Source organism: Pseudophryne corroboree, chromosome 4, assembly GCF_028390025.1.
Source record: "Pseudophryne corroboree isolate aPseCor3 chromosome 4, aPseCor3.hap2, whole genome shotgun sequence".
Classification (NCBI taxonomy): Eukaryota; Metazoa; Chordata; class Amphibia; order Anura; family Myobatrachidae; genus Pseudophryne; species Pseudophryne corroboree.
Window position 1 is genome coordinate 420,468,222 of NC_086447.1, and position 20,356 is coordinate 420,488,577.

The window sequence follows — 20,356 nt, forward strand, 5'->3', positions numbered from 1 at the left end:
CCATGATATATTGGGCGTTCAATTATCGGATTATATATTAGTCAGTGTATACCCAGCTTATGTTGCACTGTGTGTGTGTGCAGAGTCCTTGCGCACAGAGTTGCAGTTGCAATTGAGATGCACTGTCTAAAACATGTACCAATAATGTGTTTGGTGTTCCTGGGTGGTGACAGGGAGGTAACTAAGCGGACGCATGGAGATGGCCTGGCTTGTGGGCGTGTTATGGCACGTGTTTCAGTTTCAATGGTTTGACTGATGGTTACGTCTTTAGTTGCTCAAAAAGGGCATCTCGGTCCTTACACATTCAGACACAGCATCCGACTCAGAACCAAGTCCTAAAATTGCACGTTTTCCATATCTCCTTGATGGAGCATATTACTGACTAACAAAGTGGTTCTAATATTTGTACTTGTTTCTGGGGACTGGATTTGAGAAGCACTGACATAAAGGTAGTACATAAAGTCTATATTCCACCCTTCTCATGAAATATTTGAACAAGATCACATTCCCATGCAAACACCAAAAGTTTTTATTGGTATCCATTCACACACAGCACAGTGTTTTTTCTTTTATTTTGCTCCATTAAATGTATTGCTTTAACCTGCATCGAAAAATCTTCAAATAATAATTTTAGTCGATACCATTCTGTCTGGGGGATAAGCTTGAAAGCTATGCAGGTTTAATATAAAAATACAATATTGGAGGAAAAGCCACTTGAACAAACTTCTGAAAAGTATAAAATAACTTAAAAATTTTGTAGCTATACATTTTCCAGAAACTCACAGAATTTGCACAAAATAGAATCCTGCAGATAGGAAATATTTTTTTAAAACACTTGCAATATTAAAAAACAAAATAGATATTTTCTTTGATGCGTCAGTAGCATAAAACTTGGTATAAACGTAGTCTCTGAATTTGTACTCAAGAAAATATCCATAAAACTGTGTTCAGTAGAAGTGCATCAATTCCTGCTCCCTCTCGTACGTCATCTTGTGTTCATGCGTAGCTGATGGATAATAATGCTCTCTAGGAAGAGAAATAAAGAGTTTCATAGTCTTAGAGAAAATCACAGATAATCTAAACTCCAGTTCCTGTACATCTGAGTAGATGAGCTTTACATTTTTATTATTTTAATTGTTATTTGATATATCAATTTTACTGCAGTGCTGTGCAATAAAAGTACATGCAAACTATTAAGGAAAAACCAAAACAGATTTTCCTATCAGGCTCTAGCGGTATTTAATGCATGGTGAATGCACTGAGACTGGAGGGGGAGGGGTTCAGGGGAAATTTGAGGAAAAATTACTTCACAGAAAGGGTAGTGGACAAGTGGAATAGCCTCCCATCAGAGGTGGTAGAGGCTAAGACAGTAGAGCAATTTAAACATGCATGGCATAGACATAAGGATATCCTTACAAAGAAATAAGGATCAAATAAGGTTTGAGATAAAAATATGGTAAACAAAAGGGGCAGAATAGAGCGCCAAATGGTTCTTATCTGCCGTCAAATTCTATGTTTCTATGCAATGCAGTTTGAAAGGCTTTTACTTTCTTTATGATTTTTCCTCGAACCATGCTGGACATAACCACAACTAAAAAACATGCCTGGTTCCAGGTCCATCTAGTTCAGGCCTGGCATTCTCAGCTATTGTGAAACTACACATCCCATCATGCCCTGCCCCAGTTTTAGCATGTAATAATAACAAAACAGTGGCAGGGCATGCTAGGACTTGTAGTTTCGCAACAGCTAGAGAGCCACAGGTTGGCAAGGCCTGATCTAGTGCTTGGGTCAACCCCCATCACTGTTAACACAAATAAATTCCATACCCTCCAACATTTTACATTTACAAACCGGTACAAATTGGGAAAAGTACAGTTGGAGGGTATGCAATTCTATTCACCAACTAAAACACCACAGTATATACATGGTTTCTTTTTCTAGTTTGAGCCATAAGAGAGGCACATACATTGCCAGATATACAGCATACTTGTACATTTGGCTTTTTTAATTTCCAGGATAGAACACGGAGGAAAGATGCAGACGGGGCAGTTTCTAGGGGCAGCTAAACCGTGCAATCACATGGTGTGCACCGACACTCGCTGCCACTGGCCACCAGAGCAGACGAATGGGGGTGCAGAGCGGTAACTTTTGTACTGGGCTCTTCCTGGCAGCTCAGATGCGTCTTGGGCTGTTACACAGCAGCACGTCATCCTGCCAGCACAGCACGTCCTGCCTCTGCATCATGCAAGGGAGGGACTGGGAGCTCTTCGCTGCAGTGCTGCAGACAGGTCAAGTAAGTCTTCTGTAGGAAGCTGAGGCAACTAATGTGTATTTTTTTTTTTTACATTGGGGTCCAATGTGTATGATTTTTACTGTGGGTCTATTGTGTTTTATTTTTATTGTTGGGGACATTGTGTTTTATTTTTTTTTACTACGTGGGCCAGTGAGTTTTATTTTATTTTACTGTGGGGGCTAGTGTGTTGTTGTTTTTTTACTGTGGGGGCTAGTGTGTTTTATTTATTTTTTTACTGTATTTACTGTGGGGGACAGTGAGTTTTATTTTTTTACTGTTGGGGGCCAATGTTTTTTTCCCCCATTTATTTGTACTTTTTCCTGGGCCAGTGGGTCTGATTCAGATGTGGTTGGAGTTGCTATCACTGCTGCTTCCTTGGAAGTAGCAGTGATAGCTCAGTATGGTAATGCAGCAGGATGCATCTGTTACAAGCAGACATCTTCTTATGCAGTAGTGATCCGACCTGCGTCCTAGGATCACTCACTCACCATCGGATGGCTTGCGGCCACTCATTGCAGAGGCCAGGAAATTTCAGTAAAACCACAGAGATTCCTGGCCTCTTTCTTATCCCTAAATGGCAGCAACGCACCGGAGGCCGTCACCGCCCCAGCTCCCCGCCCCCAAACAGCATCAGACTGTCAATCACTGACAGCCTGATGCCCGACTGCGTGATACGTCACAGGATCCATTTATTCGTGCACAGAATGGTTCCTGTGCATGCACACAGTACCCATAATCAGTACTTTGCGATGCACAGTGCACCGCCAAGCACATCTGAATAACCCCCTGTATGTCTTTTTTTCTGTGGGGAGCAATGTATGTATTTATATTCTTCTGGTGGCCAATGGGTTTAGTATATTTCCTATTGGGGTCAATGTTTTCTTTTGTACTGTGGGGAATATTGTGTTTTATTTCCTGTGGTCGCCATTGTGTTTGTTTTTTCCTATCCGGGTCAGTATGTTTTATTTTCTCCTGTGGGGAGCGAGTGTGTGTTTTCCTGTGGTGTCCAATGTGTTTTTTTTTTTTTCCTATTGAGATCAGTGTGTTTTATTGTTTTTCTGTAGTGGCCAATGTGTGAGGAGCAGGGTGCAAAACTGAGGTGTCAGGTAGTATTTTCCCATGAGGCCATGCCCCTTGATGCAAAGCAAGCCCCTTTTCTCAACGCACGCACTCTGGATACAGGTAGCCACTGTGGTGCAAATTTTGGCATCAACAACATAGGTTGTGACAATGGTGACTTGCATTTTCCCCACGCCCTTTTCCCTATGAGATGGACAGGGAGACCAATCAACAGTCCCAGGTTTGAGCATCGTGTACATTCTGGAGGGTAGGAAGTATGCAATACAGTGACCAAAGATAAGTCAGCCTACTTGCTAATGCTGAAAAATTTACAGGGTGGGAGAAATAAAACAAAAATGGAGAACAAAAATCCCTTCTTATTTTGTTCAGTTCATGTAAAGAGTCATGCTAATGTAATACTGCAGGGCAACGCTGCAATTAGTTTGCATGCATGATGTACTTTCTACAGTGTGCGGGACCTGTCTTTTTTTTTAGATATATTTTACAGCGAGACTACAGGTACCAGAAGGTCCTTCAATGCCCCGCATGCTGGTACTTGTGGTTCTACAAGTACCAGCATGCTGGAGAGGCTTGCTAGGACCTGTAGTCCCTCTTTTAATAGACAATATTAGTTCAAACTTTTATAACTGAATTGCTGTCAACTCGGCACCCACTGCACAGTGGTGCCAGGGTTAGCTCCGGGCTTCAGTCCTGGCTTTGAGTGCCCAGGAGAGGGGGACTCTTTTAATGGGGCGTCCCCACTCCTCCAGGGAACCCCGGCCTGGGCTGGCTAGTTAAGAAGGGTAATGCAACTGCAAAGGGACCCCGTGAAGTGTGTCCCCTGACTATGGCATTACTTCCCTGTTAGTGGAACCTGGTGCTGCATCTAAAAATACAGAGGACCCCTACTCATTTTCCCCCCAGTATTTCTAGAACCAGGACTAGTTCAAGACCCCAGTGCTGGTTCAAAAAATACAGGGGAACCTACAGATTTTTTCCCCTGTATTTGAACCTGGACTGGCCTGGACTGGTGAGTCCATTCAAGGAAAAACTTGCATGGACTTGCATAATGTAGTAGCCACAAACTCACAAATTTACAGGCTATTACATTTGGTAAGTTGTGGGACAAACTCACATCTTCAAATATTTACCCCTCAATGTTAGTATAGTCACTGTAGGTATTAGATATGGTCAGATATTAACCCAGCAACACACGCACAAAAAAGACTCAAGCAGTCAGTCTATTAGTAGTTAAAGCTTGTTATTTTGTTCTCCAATTATGCAATTATGTATTGGTTAGAAAAGCAGTTCGTATTACCCTCAGCAACAGTCCTCATTACTTTTCAAAATAGGTAATCAAGCTGGTATATATTATACATAGTTGCCTAGCCTCCTGCATCCTACGGAAGACTCCCGATTCACAGTGGAGCCTCCCGCTGCCCTGCAAAGCTCAAACTAAACCCTGGAGTCCCCACTGCCCCTTCGGGATTCCGGACTTAAAGTTTGTTTACTTTCACTTCCAGCCTGCGGCTAAGCTTCCAGACACAGACAGCCAGTGGAGGGAGCAGCAGCTGCAGGACCGGGATCCCGGCAGTAGGTTTAGGCTGCGGTAAAGGAGGGTTAGGGGGGCATTGGGGAAAAATAAGTATACTTACCTTGCCCCTGTCGGGTATTCTGACCACCGGCTTCCCGACCGCCGCTATATTAATCCCAACCCGCAGGACCTGCCCCAGCCACCATACACTGACAGTATGGGATAGGGGGAAAACAAGGGCATGGAGGGAGGCAGAGACAAGAAAAGTGGGGGTTTAAGGGCTGATGGCGCTACTATTGGGGGGAGGGAGGAGGCAGATACATGAAGAGGAGGGCTGATAACACAGAGACATGGAGAGTGGGGGCTCAGGGGGCTGATAACACTGCTATGGAGGGAAGGGGAAGGCAGAGACATGGAGAGTGGGGGGCTCAGGGGGATTTCCGTAAGTTAAATACAGTGTTCAAGTTTGATGCATACCACATATGCCCCATGTGGATGAGTTGATAGAAAGGCTAGGAACAGCCAGATATCGCACCACCCTGGACCTGACAAAAGGTTATTGGCAAATACCACTAACTGACAGGGCAAAAGAAAAAACAGCCTTCTCTGTTCCTGGAGGGCTGTTTCAGTATAAAATTATGCTTTTTGAGTTACATGGGGCCCCAGCAACCTTCTAGCGTGCAATGAATAGAATTTTGAAGCTCCACAGACGTTATGCAGCTGCCTATGTGGATGATGTGGTGATCCACAGTCAAGACTGGAAGTCTCTATTAGTTAGAGTACAAGCAATGCCACAGATCTGCAACTGGTGCCCAGGGGTAAAGCAAGAATCTTTAGCTGGTGAGGTATTGTGGTACCATATTGAGGTATTGTGCATTTCCCAGCCTCATTAAAGTCCCAGCAGCTTTCTCAGAAGGTAAGATACTTTAATTAGGTGGGGAAATGCGTTCCTGTTTCTTTCTTTACTCCGCCCGTACACACTGGTCGATGTATCGGCCGTTCTCTTGAACGGCCGATACATCGCGGGACCGTCGGCCAGTGTGTACGGGCGATACGTCTGTGAACTCCGTCGTTCACAGACGTATCGCGTCGGCCGCGCAGCACAGCCGACAGCCAATATATCTAACGATATATTGGCCCGTCGCTGTGTGTGTACGGGGCGGTCGTCCGACCGCCCGTACACATGCTGCGGCGGCCGGCGGTGATTGACAGGTGAACTGGGCGGGCGCGAGCGCCCGCCCGCTTCATGACGTCAGTCCCCCGACGGATCGGGCTGTGTGTATGCACAGCACACTGCCCGATCCGTACATAGATATATCTGCAGATCAATTGATCTGCAGATATATCTAATAGTGTGTACCCACAGGCACCAATTGCAGATCTGTGGCACACACTATCCAGAGAAGGCTGCATTACGAGACTGCATCAGCAGAAGGGAGGTGCACACATTGCTGCTAGATTGTTTTGTCTACCCATTGCAGTGGGACTGAAAAAGTAAGACAGGCATTAACATCCATCCTGAAAATGTATTACCTGGCCAGGAATACAAGCACAAGGAGGTATATAAACAGGCTATAATATATACCATTTTGAAACGTATTGAGAACTGTTGCTGAGCTTAATATTAACTGCTTTTGTAACATCTACATTTGCATAATTGTACAAAATAACAAACTTTAACCATACCTCCCAACTTTTATAAGCGGCGATGCGGGAACCTGCACGTGCCACAGTTGCACAAGCACCTAACAGGTGCAGAGCTCGGGAAAAGGGGGTGGAGTTTTGCAGAACCTCCAATTATGTCACTGTGGGTGCATGCCCAGCATGATGCTGAGCTGCCCCCCAGGCGGTATCCGTTTGGATGGTCGACCATGTTATGGTCGACAGTCATTAGGTCGACCACTATTGGTTGACATTTACAAGGTCGACACATGAAAGGTTGACACATGAAAAGGTCGACATGAGTTTTTCACATTTTTTTTCTTTTGTGGAACTTTTCCATACTTTATGATCAACGTGAACTACGATTGGGAACGGTAATCTGTGCCGAGCGCAGCGGTAGCGGAGCGAGGCACCTTGCCCGAAGCATGGCGAGCGAAGCGGTGCACTAATTGGGGTTCCCCATCACTTTACGCAGAAAATGACACCCCAAAAAAGTAAAAAAAGTCATGTCGACCTTTTCATGTGTTGACCTTTCATGTGTCGTCCATTTTCATGTGTTAACCATTTGTCCATGTCGACCATGCCAATGTCGACCAATAGTGGTCGACCTAATGACTGTCGACCATAACATGGTCGACCATTCATACCGGAACCCCCCCAGGCTCCCCCCTGCATTGTGAATAGATGGCATGCACATGTGCACAGCATCTATTCTCCTTGTCTCCTGCTGCAGTGCTTGTGTGCTCCCCCAAGTGTCCCCCCTCCCGTACCTCATGCCGTGGGACACTGCGGCCCGCGGATGGGACAGTTGAAGAAATACTGACTGCTTGATTAACTTTTTTCTGTGCCTATGGGAGAGTTTTGCTGAGTTAATATCTGACCACATCTAATACTTACAGTGACTACTAACAACTACTGTGTATGGTGGATAAACATAAATAGAAGACTGCTGGCTTTTTAGCTTTATATTATTTTAATTGTTTTAAGGAGTGTGCTTGTACCTGGAGGTGTGTACTGTATGTATTGTGCTTTATTGTTTTATTAAAAACACCTCTAGCACTTCGATTTTTCCTTTTGTATCTGCCATACAGGGGTTGAGTATCCCTAAGTGATAGCTGCTGGAGAAACGGTTGTCTATAATATCATTATCAGCTCCAGGTTCTTTTTTTTTTTTTTTTTTCTAGAAGCTATTCAAACTCACACAGCAAGTTATGTGGGGAATAAACTTGTTGATTATGGGGTTATCAAAGGAGAGGTTGTTCATTTTGTGGCACATCTTTACTGCCACTAAGGACACAACAGCCTAAAGGGGGGTACTGACGGGAGAGATGTGTGCTGAGCGATCTTAACACAGACCGCTCAGCACACATCTCTCCCCCCGCTCAGCACAGCTGAGCGAGGGGGGCGACGACGTGGGGCCGCTCACTTCACACAGCACTGAAGTGAGCGACCCGCTAGATCGAGCCTGCATGCAGGCTCAATCTAGGATCGGCGATAGCGATGCGTGGGACCGCGTATTGCTATCGCTGGGGGGCATACACACGGCAGATCCGTGCTTAAAATCTATGCAAACTAGTCAGATTGCTTAGGTTTTAAACACGGATCTCTCCGCGTGTACCCCCCTTTAGAAATCGAAGTTCTTTAACCCCTAGCCTTCCTAGGATTACTGATAAAATTCAAATTAGTTTTACCTGTGTCCTCCCATGTAATTAAATAACTTCCCTGGCAAGTGTATAAGAGCACTAGTCTTTCTACTTCTAACTTCAATGATTACTTTGTTACTTTATGTGATTGCTTTGGGCTATATTGTTTATTGCGTTTTGTTGCTGTTTTGTACTTGGCATTCTGTTTCTGTAACCCTTTTTGTATCCTGATGTTTCTCCCTTACTTCCTTTCTATTTTGTGTGTCCTTATCCATCCTCCTATTTTTTGGGCGTTTTTTTCCCCTCTCTTTTATTTTACCTTTTCAATAGTAATATACTGATGTTAAAAACAAGAAGTTATTTATGACCACCAACCTGTATATTATCAAATTTATATATAATCCGAAAATTAGTTGTTATCTTGGAAATCCAGGAGTCCACCTTTAATTCATGAGACTCCAAAAAAATTCCAGGAGACTGGACAAATATGATATAACACAAAGGGGTAAATTTACTACAGTGAAGATTAGAAAATGGGAGGTGTTGCCTATAGCAACCAGTCAGATGCTGGCTATCTTTCATCTGGTGCATTCTAGAAAATGACTGCTAGAATTTGGTTGCTATGGACAACACCTCCCCTTTTGTAAACCCCACTTTTTTATGACTGTGGAAAAGAAACTAACAATTACTACAGCACATGCAGATCACATTCACGTAAAAAAAAAAAAAAAAAAAAAAAGATGCAGCACAAATGTACACACTCCACCTGGAAAAAGTCATACACGGTATGTTATCTGGCATGGAGATCAATGCATGCTTCAAAAACATCTACCGCAATGTACTACAATATTCTATACTGTAAATCATTAGGGTGTCAGTGTTAGGGTCAGTGATGTAATTGCCAGAATCTTAACACCTAAAGGGTTTATGAATGTCACCATTTTTGGGCTAATGCCATTCTAGTCAACTATAAAAAGCACTTATTTTATGTGAAGGGAATTCTATTCAATTTTATATTTTCACTTAAAAAATAAATACATTTTAAGTAAAATATAGCCAAAGTAAGACTTGAATTGATAACAATGTAAAAAATAAGGGGAAAAAACTCGGGTACAGGTTCGCTGGATGAATCGATACTGAATACTGGGTGGTATTCATGTGACCGGTGGTCGGGAGACAGACAGTCACATGACCTCCTCCACAATCCCGACCCCTCACTATCCCAAGGGTCGGCATGCCAACCAACAGGGACTATTTCCACTCGTGGCTGTCCACGACACCCATAGAGTGGGAATAGAATCCGCCACCGAGCCCGCAGTGTGGCGAGCGCAGCGAGCCGCAAGGGGCTTGCTGCACTCGCCCCTCCCCGCTGGGATCCCGGCGTCGGTAAGCTGACCAGCGGTCTCCTGACCGCCGGTCAGCCATACTACACCCCTGAATACTAATGTAACCTGATGACAGCAGTTTTACTTTGAACCTCCTTTCCTAGCAGAATTATTATTGCAAAATGCCATTTATCTAAGTGAATAGAATAGAACAGTGGAATCAGCCAGTTTGTGGACTGAACCAATAAGGATGTGGTCTATCTAATGGTGGGTACACACTAGGCGATACACTCCATGAGAGACATCGCCTAGTTTTTTCCTTGAGTCCCGGACAGACAAAAGAGTGCATACACACTGAACAATATCGTTCAATGACGTCATCCGCCACCAGCCTGAACAGGCAGTTTTGGATGGTATAGTCCAAATTAAGCAGCATGCACAGATGATGGCTATATCGTTAAAGACCCGCAGGAGCACACATCGTTAACGATATAGTGAATACACACTGGGCGATATTACAAACGATATCGCTCAGAAGGGTGAAAATGTAATATCGCCTAGTGTGTACGCACCACAAATTAGCTAATACTAAGCATTGTCATAAATATTTCCCAGCCTACAGTATGGCTGCTTCCACTGTGTTCAGGTAATTGTTGCAATGTCTAGGTGAAGGGAACAGTACATCGCTGTGCCACACAGCAAAACTGCAACCACTGTGGTTACTTCAATGTCATTGTACTAAATAATGGTTTACAGTATAGAAAATTAGTTATTTTTGAGACACATGGTTATTTTTTAAAATTTGTTATTTTTTTATTTACAACTAATCGTAGAAAGTCTATGACTCGCCTATCTGCTGGTCCTTTGAGCAGCAGAGAGGTGGCTAGAAATAGGATGTCATGAATTAGTATTTATCTAAGAACTATGATAAACAGGGGACTGCTTTTTATGGTAGCAGAAACACCTGCACATACCCCTGAGATTTAGCCTCAGCCCTTCCCCCCTCCGAAAGGAGAAGAGCTGCTGGCTGGCGATTTCTTCAATTCTATTTTCATAGACTGACTCTCGCCACGTGGCTCAAATTTTGACAGATTTCCTGCTCCTGGCACTGCCATTATTGGCTTTACTGCTTTCATACCTTTTGACATGGGAATTCGGGTAGGGGTGTGGCGTTGGGATGACCCATCCTGTGTTGTCTGAAGGTTTAAAGAAAACACATAATCAAAACTTAATACAGCATAACGTCGGTCTGTGTGATCTAGAACAAATCATCTACAAACATAACTGAAGAGTTATTTAACATTTTTTTTGCAAAAAGATGGCAATAAAATACATTTACAGATTCAAATATTAACATTATAGTATCCAAGCCTGGAAATCAATAATCCAGTATATAGGCTTTTATGGGTAGCTGTCTAAAGAATGTGTAAACGTACAAATACTATCAGAGTTTGTCATGGATTTTTCTTATTTATTTTTTCTACACCTACTATTTTTTTTTTTTTTTTTTTTTTGGGGGGGGGTGGAATGCTTGTAGACAGTGAATTGTTCCCACTTAAGGATCAAGAACTCACTGAAAATGAGAAGAAAAAAAAAATTGAAATACACGAGGATGTACTTACAAATTGTTTTCATAAATATAGTATTTCAGATATAAAGAAAATTAATTACTGTAACACCTGAAGATGAGTGTGTGATATATTAAGCAAATTGCCAAAGTAGGGAAAATTCATAATACATCGCAGTAATCCCTACACTAGTTTCTGTAGTGCAGTTTAACATTTATATATTAATAGCAGAAGGAATGTTTTTTTGAGTGCCATATTTCTTTGCTGCCGTTGTCTAAGCAGTGTTCATCGTTTACCAAATTAAAAGTCTTGGTCCATAGATGTGCAGAAAAATATTATCATTGTAATTGGTTGCTTTGTTTCAGGGTTATGTGTCAAAATATCCACCTGCCATTTACAATTCATCACCATTGTGCTCTGGAAAATTTAACAGTTGGTGAACTCTACCTGTGCACCTGCTGGGTGACCTGAACCATGTGACCTGCTGGGTGGCCAAAATTAGACTCCTAAGGGGTGAATTGGGGTAAAATGTTCAACCCAGCAAACCTTTGCATGGCTGAAACCAGGCACATCAAGTAGTCTGAATTAACAGACCTATCATATACCCACTTTGTATCCACTCAAATGGCTGATTCTGAGGTTGGGAGCAAAGCAAGAAGAAAGTAACTTTGCCCATTGGTAAAACCATTTTGCACTGCAGGTGCATAGGCAAACACAGGGGTGGGTTCCAGTTGCTGGCAAAACCCCACTTTCCCTCGACCTGGCCAGAGGCTCATATCATAACCACAGTAGCAGTTGTTTATAATATGACTTTAGTAGAGCAGCGGCCACAACATGGAGTATAAGTGATGGACTGGAGCTGCAAAGTGGCAGCAGCTTCCCTGCAAAAGTCTACTGTGTGTGTGGATCCGAGTGCTCAATCAGAAAAAAATAACAGAAACCAGAGAGCAGCTGCCAGCAGGAAGAGACAGTCATCTAACTATAAGGTGGGAGAATGTGTGCTTAGAAAGCTTAGTGTTTTCTCCTACTGGTTATATTATGTATGAAGTATTACATACAATGCACATTGTATGAGGCAGACTATATAGCTTGTTAAGTGCTAATTATGCCTTCTACATGGGCTGACCACACTTGGTCTAATACCAAGCATTTGGACACCCCCACACGCGAAAGCAGCCTGTATTTTCCCTGAAAACTATATATTTGCACCCCTTACATAGCAACATAGGGGGTAATTCCAAGTTGATCGTAGCAGGACATTTTTTAGCAGTTGGGCAAAACCATGTGCACTGCAGGGGAGGTGTTAGGATCTCCTGTTCTGTACTGCCACGTCGCCATGGCAACCGGGAGGCAAGTGTTAGCGAAGTAACCTGAGCGCAGCTGATACTCCGGTCCGGGTTTTTACTGTGTAGTGGTTACAGGCTCTGTGCACGGCAGGGAATCCGGTGCTGGTTTTGTGCTCACAGTCTGTGAGGTCTGAGTGGGGCGTGGACAGCACCTGCTATATAAACCATCCTCTCATGCTAGGTAAATGCTGCTGAATCTTTGTTTGTTAGTCAGTTCCAGAGAGTTAGCTAGTACTGTGTGACTTTGTATTTACTTGTTGCTTACTGCTAATAGGCCTTGGGATTCGGTACTTCATTCTGCCAATCCGGACCTAGCAGTAAGACTGGAGCCAGTTGTTTAACCTGCTGGAGTTCTTTTGCTATTCTGTGAATCCAGCAGGTTTGCGGCTGTACTCTCAGACCTGCTTGCTCAATCCTCCCTCACTGTGCAGGGCGTCCAGGTGTCAGTTTAGTGGCAGTAAGCTGAACCTGTGCCCTGCAAGTGGGGGTTAGGATTGTGGATACTCTCCTTGTGTCTATATTTCTATCTCTGACCAAGGAGTTTATTCCCACACCCGTTGGTAACCCTTTGGGGTTTTTCCTGTTGCTCTTAGCAACATCATTTTGGGTGCTCCACATGTTAAATCACTACATCTCGCTTCATTGTCCGCTCTATTCCATCTGAGCATTCCTGACACTAGGGAGACACCCAATTCCTGAGCCTTTGGGCTTCCCCGTTCATTTTGTGTTTATTAGTTATTCCATCACCTCCTGTGTATGTTGTGTTATACTGTCTGTGAGTTCGTTTTGCCTCGCATCCCTCTCTGTTCATACACCGGTATACTCCTGTTAGCACTGGTGTGCGTAACAGGAGGCAGATATAACATGTGCAGAGAGAGATAGATTTGGGTGTGGTGAGTTCAATCTGCAATCTAAATTGCAGTGTACAAATAAAGCAGCCAGTATTTACCCTGCACAGAAACAAAATAACCCACCCAAATCTAACTCTCTCTGCACATGTTATATCTGCCTCCCCTGCAGTGCACATGGTTTTGCCCAACTGCTAAAAAATATCCTGCTGCGATCAACTTGGAATTACCCCCATGGTCTCTTCCAGGTGCAAAGTTAACTTTTTTTTTACTTTGATCTCAACTCAGAATTATCCGCTTAATGTGTTCTCTGTCTAATTGTATCATTTCCAGAACTGTGATGTTATTAGAAGTGATGTTGTTTGTCTATTACACAGCTTTATGTCCCTCTGTCAAACAGGAGGGGCTGATTTGCTCCAGTCCTCTCCCACTACAGAGTGTACACTGTGGTTATCTCCTGTCACAGAACGCCAACATTGCTGCTGGGTCTGTTCACTAAGCCACAGACTCGGGGGCTGTGGCACAGCTGCACGCTAGGCAGTTTTGTGGATGAATCTTGCTATTTATATCACTGTGCATGTTTCATAGGTGAGCAACTGTGTGTGCTTCAGAGTTGTAGGTAACTCAGTTGCATCTCCACTTGCAACATAAGGGTGTAACTGTGTAGCAACAGTGCATTCGCTGAGTGTGACGTGGGCATGAACTTTGCAGAGATGTGTGTAATCAAAAATGTATCTGATTTTGACAGATCTTTTGCACTAGGGCTGATGCAAGTGCGCTCGATAACAATGATAGTAACTTGCACAAGCGGATGCATAAGGGTAGTATGGTTGCATACAGTAGACGCATGCAACACTGAATACAGGCAGGTAGCCACACTTAGTTCAGTGCGAGTGCAATTGCTCCAATTCTTCTAATTCGCCTTTTAGTGTCCAAATTAGTGAAACAAAAAATACATGAGGTTGACTAAATTGGATGAGACCTGGCCATTTGTGCATGGCTTGAGCAGTCAGTCCTCATCCTGTGTCAATTCAATCTAGTAGTGTGGTTGAAAGATGTACTGGTGCAGAGGGAGTACTAACTAGCTGGGCCCGGGCTTCTTGGAGAAGCCTGGCGCGATCAACCCCCTTCCCCACCTCTGAGTGTACTTACCTTGCCCTGGGAAGTGGGTCCCTACTCCATTGTGGTGCCATCTTTAAGTGACATCTGCAGGAAGATGGCATTGCACATTGAAAGCAAAGGCTCTGGCACTGAATATTACTGGGAAGATGGTGACAGCCGAGGAGAGACCTGCTTCCCGGGCACACAAGGTAAACTGACAATGCCGCCCCCACCCACGCACACACACAGGTCTGCATGATGCCTCCCTGTAGAGCACGGCCCCACATTAATTCTGTGTAATATATATGTTTGGTGCACACATAATGATAACAGGCAAACTGCTAGAAATCAGCTGTGGTAATGCAGTATGTGGGACCAGTTTCAAACCTCATATCAACTAGAATTTTGATTGCACAAGTACAAAAAAATTAAATAAATACAAGCATTTGAATAGGTTCTTTTACTTGTGTTTTAACTAGTGTTAAAAGACTATTCAAAACCAAGTAAAAAAAATATATAAATTTGTAAAGTGATAACAAAACAGCATTATTATTTGAATAATGGGTCATCATGAAGGATAGACCCCAAAGTCCCGATCACATGTGGAGACAGTCTCCTCTATACAACAAGGTTCCAGTCAGTATCCCCACTGAAGGACACCACAGTTAGGGGTATATTTACTAAAGATCGATTTTCATTGATTTTAAATCAAGCAAAATCAATGTTGAGTTTCAGGGGCTATAACACAGATTTACTAACTGACAATTTTTGCTATCAATTTATAATTGTTAGTAAATGCGCGTTTCAGACCCTGAAACACAACATTAATTTAGATTGATTTAAAATTGATCAGAATCGATCAAAAATCGACCTTTGTTAAATATACCCCTAGGCCTCTTTACACTAGAGATGAGCGGATTCGGTTTTACTCGGTTTTACTCGGTTCTCAAAACCGAATCTTATTGGCTATCCAAAACACGTGACATCCGTGAGCCAATTAGATGCCGTTTTGAGAACCGAGTAAAACCGAGTAAAACCAAACCCGCTCATCTCTACTTTACACTACCTTTAGTCATAAGTAGAATAATAATTAGTATTAGCATAATACAGCAATAATTAAAATAAATAACAGTCTTTTGGCTAACATTAGTAGATACAGTTTTTATATATTGTTTTAATAATTATACTAAATTAATTTAACAAAGCTATTTTACTTGTGTACTCACCACTGATTGGGTTGCACGTGTAGAAGATGTTGTGGCAGGAGTTATGGTTATAGAACTAGTCACTTTGTTTGTTGTAGGCCTGACAGACAAATTGGTCTTTGGGGATCGAAGTACAGTACCAGTTGTAACCTCCACATTTTCTGTACCAACATTTAAAGGTCTAACGGTTATAACAGGTGTTGCCCCATCTGAGGAGCTACCAGGATTTCTTTTAAACTGAGAACCTAAATGTATATGAATTTTGTTATCCTCTGTTGTAATTATGTTTGCATTAGAATTGTATTTCCTTATTGGAGTTGGCACAGTTTGTTTTTCAGGAGTAACCTTAAATACAGCACGTCCCATAGTCATTTCTTGAGAATCTGGAGACACAGATATCTCTGGAGATGCAGCAGATGTTGACACAGTAAGTATCTGAATGGGAGATGTGGGCCTTTCACTAAAATTGGATCTGCCGGTTTCAGCAGATTTTTCCCGTGAGAAAGTTGTTATTGTGACAGGGGACATAGATCTTTCTGGATGCATGGAGCTATCAGCACCTTTTCCTTTCTGGTTCATAACACCTGGAGAAGGAATGATTGTAATCCGTGGTTTTTGATTACCTAATGTTGGTATTACTGTGGTGGTTGAAAAGAAATCCTCAGAAGGTGGGCTAGTTATCTCCAAAGTGGCTGTGCTGTTTTCATGATCTGGTGTTACTCTTATATGTAGCGGTTGACCTTGTTTTGGTGAAAGGAATACTTCACCTGAGCGCCCAATGCTAGGATTTGGTCGAATTGCCCTTTCTGGTATAACTGGAGAACTAGGAGAGCCATTTTCTCTTTTTCTCATCCAGGGTATCCATGATTTTCTTATGTTCAGTTCATTTGCTGCAGGTGGATACCTTTCCAGAACAGGCGATCTATCTACAGGTTTTTTAAGTCCGACTTGCCGTAAATTACTCATGATGTGATTCTCTTCTTGGAAGGACTTCCTGATAAACACTGCTGGGGTCTCCTCCTCAAATGATTCAATACTTATTTCATCTGTCTGGATCCCTGTAGATGTCACGGGAACATCAACCATTCTTCTCCCATTCATGCTTGGCCTTATAGCACGACTGTATCTCTTTGATAGTTCTAGCTCTTTTGTCAAATTCAATACATCTTGTCCCATAGTTTTGTTTTTATTTTCTTCTTCTATAAACCTTTTCTGAAGGACTGAATAATCAACTTGAAGTTGTGAAAGCTGATCTTCTTTGTTCATCATATCATGAATTTTCTCTTTGAGTGCTTGTACTTCTGCTCTTAAGTCTCTGTTTCTAGATTCCTCTACTCGGATTCTATGCCGAAGTTCAGCCTCTTGACTTACAACTTCTCCCTTCTCAATAGCTTTGTTCTTTGCTATTTGACTTTTCAGCTCTTCAAGCTGCAGAGAGAGTACATTAGCTCTGTCTTGCTCAGTTCTATATTTTCTTTCTAGCTGATCATACTCATCCTCTGTTTTCATCAAATCTCCCTCAACAACTTCAAGCTGTTGAAGACGATTTCTAAGTCTTTCAATTTCTAAAATCAACTCTTTTGTCTTATTGTCTTCTTGATGTATAGCCTCAAAACATTTCTTTGCTCTGCTTCGTGCTGCTTCCCTTTCTGAAACTTCCATGCTTTCTATTCTTTTCATCAGCAGGTTTACCCTGCAAGTTAGTTCACAGTTTTTCTCTTCTTCAGTTCTTAGTTTGCCGATTGACTCATCTCGCTCTTTTGTCAAGTTATACACTTTTTCTTCCATTTCTGACTTTAGTTTTAAAAGTTTTTTACTTTCATCTATAAGTTTTTCTGTTACCTCCATAACTTTTCCTTGTTCAACTTTTAAGTCCTTGTTGAGTTCATCAACCTTTCCTTCCTCTAGTTTTATCTTTTCCATAATGATTTTCCTTTCATCAACGAGCATAACAGTGAAAGACTTTAACTTAGTTAAGTCATCTTTTAAACTGTGTTCTGCTTTTTCCAGTCTTCCTTCAACCAACTCAAGTTCTTTAACTCGACCCTTCACCACTTCAACTTCCTTCACCAATTCCCTTGTTTGGGCTTTTTCTTTATCCAATTTCACATAAAGCTGAGTGCACTCTGACTTACTTTTCATAAATGCCTCTTCTAATTTTTCTAATTCAGACATTCTTTTCTGTAATTTTTCCACCTCCAGTTTTAGCTCCTTGCTGTGGTGTTCTTCTTCATGGAGTTTCTTTTGGAGTTCTTTACATTGTGATTCTGTCTTTGTTATCTCCTCATCTTTCCCTTCCATTTCTAAAACTCGCTTTCTTAAATTTTCTACTTCTGCCATTAAACTTGAATTTCCACATTCTCCCTTGGCTATTTTTTCTCTTAACTCTTTTAACTCCTCATCTGTTTTTTGAAGGTTCCTATTTGCTTCCTCTAATTCTTCGATTTTGCGATTGAGACCAACCAGCTTTAGACGGAGATGACGGTTATTGGACTCTTGAGTAACCAATTTTGCAGTCATTTCTTCATGTTCCTGAGAATACTTGGAAACTTTATGCTCAAGGTCCAATTCCAGTTTAACAACTTTTTGGCTGTCTTCGTTGGCTTTAGCGCAAACTGCTTTCAGTTTGGACTCTGCTTTTTGAAGTTCCTGAGTAAGATCTTGTATCTTTTGAGTTTGTTGTCCAAGCTGTTCAATATGCATTTGTCTCTCATCCACTAGCATCAGTGCAAATGACTTGAGCTTTACTAGCTCATCTCGGACTTTATTGAGTCGCTTGTTATATTCTTTATCTTTTCGCACCTGATAAGCTTTCTCTTGTTCCAGTAACTTCTTTAACCTATAAAATATATACAATATTAATTTTAGAATATACATGTCTAAATGTGATATATTATATATGAAAGTCAGAATGTGCATTTTGGCTCTTGATTGCAATATTTAAATGTTTTTGGTCAATTGTTAATGTAATATTGTTCTTGATAAATAGTACACACTAATATGTGTACACTACCATCTATACCTTCCCCTATGACTCACCAATGACTGCTGATAGATGGTTCGCAGTTGTGCATTGTATTTATGTTCTGTTTTCATGTCTATCTCTTGTACGGCACTGCTTACACTTTGTATTAAAGATAATAATAATAATAATAATACTACTACATTTGTGGAATACTTTGATTCATCTAAAATGCTGCAAAGATCTACTGTATATTTTCTTAATGATGCTTTCATTATTTTACATCTAATGTTTTAGAATTTTGCTCCCTTATATCATTCTTACAGCCTGCCTACACTCCAAGATACCTCAACCAGTCTAACAGAAGAAAGCCACAATAGGACTTAAAGATGTGTTGTCATACACCTAGCGAATGTGACGCCGGGTCCTGTGCAACTCTGCTAGGGTCTGCCATTTTTTTCACCTGAAAATGCATCTTAGTCGCAATACAATACAACTAGGATGCACCAGGAGTCTGTGTTTATTAATGTGATATGCGTCACTTGTATATCTGTGTGCGACTTGAGTCTGTATACGCAGCACAATGGATCTTGGTGTGTTAAATAGCCATGGCCCTGCATCATAGCACTTTGTATAATGATTCAGACTCAGTCGCACACAGATATACACATGTAGCATTTCAAATTAATCAAAACAGTCTCCTGGTGTGTCCTATTCGCATCACATTGCGACTAAGACACATTTTTGGGTGAAGAAGATGCGCTGGAACTAACAGAATCGCGGCTCACATTGTCACCACCCAGTTAGAGTCCAGAAATGCCTAATTTCACAAATTGATAGATCTGACCAAGTTGCGTCAAACTCATAATGCAAAAATGCGTAAATTCGCATCTGCACATGTGCTGTAAGAAGAAAACTTGTCGATACGTCCGTGGACAGAGATCCAACTCAGAATCAGGCACTCAAGTGAAGTTCTTTATATATCTGTCCTGTAGCTCGTTAGCTAATTTTTGTTCTAGAGAACAAGCAGAAAAGTTCTCACAGTTCCAGTTTTAAAGTATTAGGCGTTCCAAATGAAGATTGCATGATGTTCACAGGTTTAAACTCATTTAGGCGTGTTTTTCTCAGAACACAGCGTTCTGTATGGAATGCAATGTAAGGTTACTCAGAAAATCCAGCTAATCTTCATACTCATTGACTGCGCTGTGCCACAACTGTACTGATGAGTTGCAGCAGAAACTTATCGACACTAGGTGCTCATCTAAGCAGTAGCAATAAACGTGATAACGCCACCATTTCACCATTTTTAGTGCAGTTTGATCACAGTGGGGCTAATGCAGACTGGCTACAAAATTAGTGTAATTTACTATTCAAAAAGGTCACACTCCAAAATAGCATGTTCCCACCCAAGAAGAACTCTAGGCAGCAACAGTAGCATATTTGTCTGGTTTACTCCATACATACATCAAAGACACTTACTGTACTTCTCGATTACACCCATGTTGTAAACCATTTATTTTCTGTGTTTTATGTGCAACAAATGCTATTAGGCATTATGTCAGCTGCAAAAAGTCTCTAATATAGCAAAAAAAGCTGTCTTGCATTAAATTGCTTAAGCATGCTCACAAAAGCATAACCTATGCTTGAGCAAGGAACTATCACTAACCAGTGTCAACAAAATATGCACTAACAGCCATTCATAAGCAGCTCACTAGTGCCTGAGTTTGTCATCATCAGTTATTTACACTTGCTCTAGGCACCCACAAATGATATGGCTTTGCCATCTTTTTCAATGTATGCAACTGTGCAA

General features: G+C 41.9%; 1 protein-coding gene across 7 annotated transcripts in view; it reads right to left on the bottom strand.

Moving 5' to 3' along the window:
• Nucleotides 1-511: 511 nt before the first annotated feature.
• FILIP1 (filamin A interacting protein 1) overlaps nt 512-20,356 on the bottom strand; it is a 393,141-nt gene continuing 373,296 nt past the window's right edge. For 6 of the 7 annotated variants that reach the window (XM_063916828.1, XM_063916829.1, XM_063916833.1 and 3 more), the window contains 3 exons: nt 15,606-18,423; nt 10,491-10,712; nt 512-1,026 (listed from right to left, as the gene is read on the bottom strand). In XM_063916828.1, coding sequence (XP_063772898.1) covers nt 10,506-10,712; nt 15,606-18,423 — 3,025 coding nt within the window. In that variant the 3' untranslated portion in view covers nt 512-1,026; nt 10,491-10,505. The remainder of the gene's footprint in view (nt 1,027-10,490; nt 10,713-15,605; nt 18,424-20,356) is intronic. The other variant, XM_063916831.1, reaches the window with a different exon arrangement.